The sequence below is a fragment of the Amphiura filiformis genome, chromosome 9, assembly GCF_039555335.1.
Source record: "Amphiura filiformis chromosome 9, Afil_fr2py, whole genome shotgun sequence".
Taxonomy (NCBI): domain Eukaryota; kingdom Metazoa; phylum Echinodermata; class Ophiuroidea; order Amphilepidida; family Amphiuridae; genus Amphiura; species Amphiura filiformis.
Window position 1 is genome coordinate 10,924,489 of NC_092636.1, and position 6,300 is coordinate 10,930,788.

The following is a 6,300-nucleotide window of genomic DNA, read 5'->3' on the forward strand; positions in this document are numbered from 1 at the left end:
AAGCAACTTGTATGCAATAGTGTAATGCAAAGAAGAGCTACAGAACGATGACATCTACATCCAATACAATGAATTTCTTCGTGGTTCTAAGTGTGGTAGTTCTGATGTTGCGAGATGTTTCTGGTAAGTGTACTGATGTTCCGAGATGTTTCTAGTGTAATTAATGATAAACGATGATGACGATGATGATGATGATGGTGGTGGTGGTGACGATGATGATGATGATGATGATGATGATGATGATGATGATGATGATGATGATGATGATGATGATGATGATGATGATGATGATGATGATGATGATGATGATGTCTCTCATGAAGTCTCATGTTCGATGGGCTCTACTATGCCTCACTGGTTAACCACAGGGCCGGATTTACCATTGGGCCAGATGGGTCCCGGCCCAAATTTTGGGGGCCCCTTTAACCCGAGAAACACGTTTTGGGCCCAAATAGGGTCAAATTGCAATGTTTCCGCGCGCACTGGCCCGTTATATAGCAAATTTCACTTTCCCTTTGGGCTAAAATAAGCCCGAAATTGACATTTTTTGCGCGCTTCGCACAAATGTCCTTATCAAATCTAAGCTAGTTTCCCTCTAAAATTGTAATGCTCGCTTGGCCTGCACCTGAGTGCGCATGCCTTCCTCACGGTGAGATTGGGGGCCTCCAAATTTTGGACTGGCCCAGGGCCTCCAAAAAGGTAAATCAGCCCCTGCTTAACCAGATTGGCAAAAACGTGGTTAGATGTGGAAGATTTTTGAATTGCAAACAGAAAAAAAACCCGGTTTCAACGTGATTAAATTGCGATCATAATTGACGTTTAATCTGTGTTATAAAATAACTGAAATCAAAGCAACAAGTAATACTTCTTTGAAATATCAGTCACTACTTTTTCAATTTGATTAAACGCGTAGATTGATCGGTGATTTCTAATTTTTAAATTAAAAACATGATATGTGTTGTAGCTCGACAGATTTTTAATTAGAGAAATATCAAGCCTCGCACGCATCAAATTCGATAGGGCGTGAATTGGAGACTTGTCTTCATTGCAGAGTCTCAGAAGAGTAATCTTCTACCAATCATCCATAAACACCCTTAAAAATAAAATCTGTAGCAAAAATGTGGAATACTTTTTCACTCGCATTTGTTAAAATCAAGCAATGCCTACAAAAACAATCCAACAATATAAACAAACCCCAAAACACAAAATCTAGGTCCGTCGGGCGGCAGAACAGGGCTTTCCGCCGTCGAATCATTTCTATATGATCCATCAGGGGCTATATTAACGTGCACGTTCGTGCAGTGAGAATAAAAATCCGTGCAGTGAGAATTAAATATCCGTGCTTATACTATTTCTATCCAAAGTAAGACCGAATCGGAAAATCCTACATGCATTCAAATCGGCATCAATTAACAATGCGTTGCGTAATCTTTTTCCTTCCATATGTATACAACCTCCCTACACACACCCAGATGTGATCAAGCAAAATGAGTCGGATGTCGGGAATATTGATTTTGAGATAAAGCCAATAATGAGCAGCAAAATGACCCTATCTCTGGAACAGTATATCTAATAATCATGTTTTCAGCAAAATAAAGCCCTGAGAATGGCTCATAAAATAAAATGGGGGGGATACCCAAGTTTGGTTTTGGTAGGGGTGTGCCGCTGAGAATTCGAAGTGGACCCATCAATATACCAATTTGTCAAGACATTTGGACCCATCTATATACCAAAAGTCAAAATTTCCGGCTGAAGTTATCCCAAATTGTCTTAGTTTTACAAATTTTCCCCAAAGTTTTGGGAAAATATCGAAAATTTTGGCAAGATTGACGGCAAAATTGAGCTATTTTCCGAAAGAAATTTTAAAAAAAGGACCCATCCATATACCAAAATTGGTCATTGATATACCAAAAGGCCGAAAATGCTACCCATGTTTGCGGCACATCCATGTATGGTCACTTGTACTGAGTACTCCCCCGGGATAAAATTAAAAACAGATCTGATCAGACTCATTTAGCTTGATCGCATTGCAATATTGAAGTTATGCCTTTTACTTAGATCGGTGTGTATTTAGGGGTGATATGGGTACGGTACGGGTATAAACAACAGAAGATTATATCAGTTACGAATAAATTTCTGAACATTTCAGAGAGAACATCACACACCGATATCGCCCGGTTAACAATTACATGATACAGCAGAGACACTTAAATGAATACCAGGGATCGATACACGTAAATGTGCTATGCACGATTTGATATTCAGACGATAAATCTTTGGATACCGGGGTAGAACATGATGAATATCTCCCGTAATTTATTTAGTCTAAAGAAACCAGATTTTGTTCCTTACACTTGAATATAATGTGTTCAACGGATATGATAGTCGTTAGCTTGCGTCTTGAGAAAGAACCATTGCGTCTTGAACTCAAAAACTGACAAAAATATTCTGATTTTATATGTGCCGAACTATAGAGCAGCGTAGGCTAGCTGCACTCACTCGTGCAAGCAGTCTAAAAGCATATGACCATTGACCTCATCAATGGCGTATACATGCTCACTCACACACAGAGAGGTCAATTACCAGGCTATTGTCAGTAGCCTTAGTCGGATGTCCCTCGGCTCATTATGCGTCTCAAAGATCGGAACAAAATGGCCATGCGTAGCTGTGGATTCAACCTACCATGGCGATTTCTGCCATGAAGATATCGGGGCGATGACACTGTGCATACCTGTTTACATTCTCTCTTTTACAGGGACTGGTGAATGTGTGGATAAATTTAAATACTGTAATGATATGAAGATTAGCTTCAACTACGATTGCAACGTCGAGATTAAATTCGCCCACGGCAGCTTTTCTTTGAAAGAGATGTGTCCTGTCACTTGTGATCATTGTAATGAGCAATCCTTCCTAAACAACATCATACATGGTAAGAAAAGCTTGCTGCATCAACATGTCTTCGTTATTTAATGTATACATTCCCATTATATTTCCAGTCACGTTTAACTTCTAACGAATGTTTGATGACGTTATATCGATCATATATTTCTACCAGACATTTGACATCATAATATAGTTGATTTCCGTCAACAAAAATTCTTTGGAAATAAAAATGAATTGAAATATATTGAATAACGAATACTTGACAATGACAAAATAATTGTGTCATAACATAATGCCAATTAATTGTTTGTGCAAATTTCGTAATTAGGCAATAGGTTTAACCAATCAGTGAACGGCTCTTTTCAGAGCCACCAAACCGTTTACATCAGCAGATAGGAGAGATCTGCTTGTTCTCTGTTGATAAGGAACAGTCTTCAGTGAACAGCTCTTTACAGAGCCACCAGTAGGCAAGGGGCGGCCTACATGTCTCATTCTTAGGTGCTTTGTCCAGAAGAAGTCAGAGCTACTCCTGACGAAAGCTCGACAGTTCTAAACTTGTTCGAGGGCGAAACACGCTAAAAACTTACCAAACCTATCCCACCAATAGGTTTAACCAATGACGAAGTACTAGGTCGAAAATTATGACAATGCGTACTTGTTGAAAGGCTGAGGGGTTGAGCCTACATACATGTGCCCACCGTAGCACAAAAATTAGGATGTTCACGAGTCATCATTTTTTCTTGATATCGGAACCATATAAGGGAGCTTTGATAACAGTTTTGGGGGTTCCGTAGTGGTGATATGTACACTAAGCCAAAAAAGAAACTTATAATTTTTCACAAGGTCATATCTTAAAATCCTCTCCATAAAAATGAACAAAAAGTGCATACAGGATTACTTCAATACTCTACTCTAAACACTGGTCAGTAAGCAAACAGTTGTCCAACTGACACAACAGAAAATGCACTGACATGCAACATCTTCCTGGACCACATTCACAGCGCAACAGATTTCTTTGGCTGGGTTCCAATTATTCGCCTGTACATGAACAAAAATTACACACAGGATTACTTCAATACTCTACTCTAAACACATGTCAGTAACCAAGCAGTTGTCCAACTGACACAACAGTAAAATGCACTGACACAGAACAGCTTCCGGGATCACATTCACAGGCGAATAATTGGAACCCAGCCAAAGAAATATGTTGCGCTGTGAATGTGGTCCAGGAAGGTGTTGCATGTCAGTGCCTTTTGCTGTTGTGTCAGTTGGACAACGGCATAGTTAGTGACATGTGTTTAGAGTAGAGTATTGCGGCAATCCTGTGTGTAATTTTGGTTAATTTTGATAGACAGGATTTTAGGATATGCCCTTGTGAAAAATTATAAGTTTCTCTTTTAGCTTCTTTTGGCTTAGTGTATAAGGTGGTATATTCTCCAATGATTTGGTTCCTTTGTTTGATCCAGAAACGGTCTCTTGCAATCCAGCTGCGGACCAATTCTCTTACTGTGACGCAATGACAGAAGCAGTCAGCTGTGATCAGGAAGTTAAGTTTGTGGATGGTTACTTTTTACTCCAGGAGAAATGCCCACGCACCTGCAATTATTGTCCATAGGCTCGATGTACAAATTCAAGCTGAATCAACGTAAGTTGAAAGGGTATAATTGTATATAAAAAAAAAGTAATAGTTCTGAAAAAATACCGTAAAAACTCGATAGTTAGCATAATGTGCCTCATAGTACTATCGTGCGCTTTTGAAAACATGAAATTGTACCAAAGTCCGACGCTTTACCAACTGAGCTAATGGGGTTGAGACACACGTTTGCAGGTTTACTTGTACGTATATAACTATGTGTATCGATGATTTGCTCAAAACCCTTTAGGGACCGTTCACAAACACTTGTAAGGGGGGGCCTGATGCAAAGGGGGGGGCCTGAAAATGTTTGACCCTCCTAAGGGGGCCCTGAAAAAAATGGCCACAGATTTTTCTGGGAAAATTGAGTTTATATGCTTTTCTATGGGGTTGACCGATAATTTTCATGTCAAAAAAAGGGGGGGCCTGAAATTTTCGAGGTCTGTGAAGGGGGCCCCGAAAGTTTATTTGCATCAGGCCCCCCTTACAAGTATTTGTGAACGGTCCCTTAAACTTTTGTGGATGGGGCTCTTCATGTTTGTATGTTTTAAAAGCGCTCTATAGTAAGAGCACATTGTGCTAACTATCGAGTTTTTACGGTATCATAAAAGATAACGGTGTAGAACAAACGACAAGCTTAAAGATTTTAAAGCAAATCAGATTGTGCATTACACCTTTGTTCCATAACCATTAAGGTTTTGCTATAGCCCCCGAATGAAATGTATTTAATTATGTTTGTACTGTGATGTGCCCTCAGTAATTTAATTTGATGATTTATCTTTGTTTACAAAGTTACATGAGTGATGACATTTTGGGGGAATTCCTCTCTCAAATTGAGCAAAACAAGTTGAATCATATCTAATTTGGAATATTTGGAAACCCCCTGAGGTTGTAAAGGGAAAGTGATGTAATGGAATTCCCCTAAGGAAGTGATGTAATGAGAAAGGTTAATGTTATAAGTAAGACTTGGGAATTTCCCAGATTGAGCATAGTGTGAAGGCAGTAAGGGGCGCACCATTAGATTTCCAGGGGGGGCATGGGAGTTTTTTGAAAAAAAATTTTCACCCACCCAACTTTGTATAAAAATGTACATTAAAATTCTGCCTGACCCAAACTCCCATGCCCCCCCCCCCTGAGAATCTAATGGTGCGTCCCTAAATGGCCCATAATAGAATGGGGTTTTTCCCAGGCTTGATATATAAGAAAATGTACACAATTATTGTCACAGTTGATAGTGTTGATCTGGGCTAGCTAGCTAATATGCTTACAGTCCAATTCCTTCAAAGAAAGGAAATTGCAAACCAGAAATATTTTATGTAGTCAAAGTACTACTATTTACCAGTGTTGTCGGAGAAGATCTAGAATACGTCAAAGAACGTTATTCTTCCAAGAAAGGAATATATATTCTTCTGTCGACTTGCTGAAGTCTGGTGTTTTGATTCAACGCAACTGTCAAAGTAAGTGGGGACAACTGCATCGCAGTCCTGCTTCCTGAAGATATTGTGTGAAAGGTGGAAATAGCACCAAGTTTGGAGAAAGCAGTGCAAGGAGTTGAGTTTGGAGCAAGCAGCGCAAGGAGTCAAGTTTGGAGGAGAAAGCAACGCAAGGAGAAAGCAACGCCATTTTTGTGTGAGGATTTAATACGCAAGGATATTTATAAACGCAAGTGATCACTGGACTTCGCTGATTTTCGCAGGACAAGTGAATAGGGATATTACATCAGTCGTCCAGAACATTGCAAGAACTTTATGATCACCAAGAGAAGAATGCTGGCTAAGTACTAA

At 39.5% G+C, this 6,300-nt stretch overlaps 1 protein-coding gene across 1 annotated transcript; it reads left to right on the plus strand.

Annotated features, from left to right (window-relative positions):
* Positions 1 to 4,522, plus strand: LOC140160280 (uncharacterized). Its single transcript, XM_072183550.1, has 3 exons — positions 1 to 123; positions 2,756 to 2,929; positions 4,350 to 4,522. The coding sequence occupies exons 1-3, from the start codon at positions 48 to 50 to the stop codon at positions 4,496 to 4,498; spliced, it is 399 nt and encodes a 132-aa protein (XP_072039651.1). The 5' UTR covers positions 1 to 47; the 3' UTR covers positions 4,499 to 4,522.
* The last annotated feature ends 1,778 nt before the right edge of the window (positions 4,523 to 6,300 follow it).

Excerpts from the sequence above, each read along its gene's own strand:
- LOC140160280 (XM_072183550.1), top strand. The coding sequence starts at position 48 with ATGACATCTACATCCAATACAATGAATTTCTTCGTGGTTCTAAGTGTG. Across the intron at positions 124-2,755 it reads GATGTTGCGAGATGTTTCTG|GGACTGGTGAATGTGTGGAT; the intron begins GTAAGTGTACTG and ends TCTCTTTTACAG. Across the intron at positions 2,930-4,349 it reads CCTAAACAACATCATACATG|AAACGGTCTCTTGCAATCCA; the intron begins GTAAGAAAAGCT and ends TGTTTGATCCAG.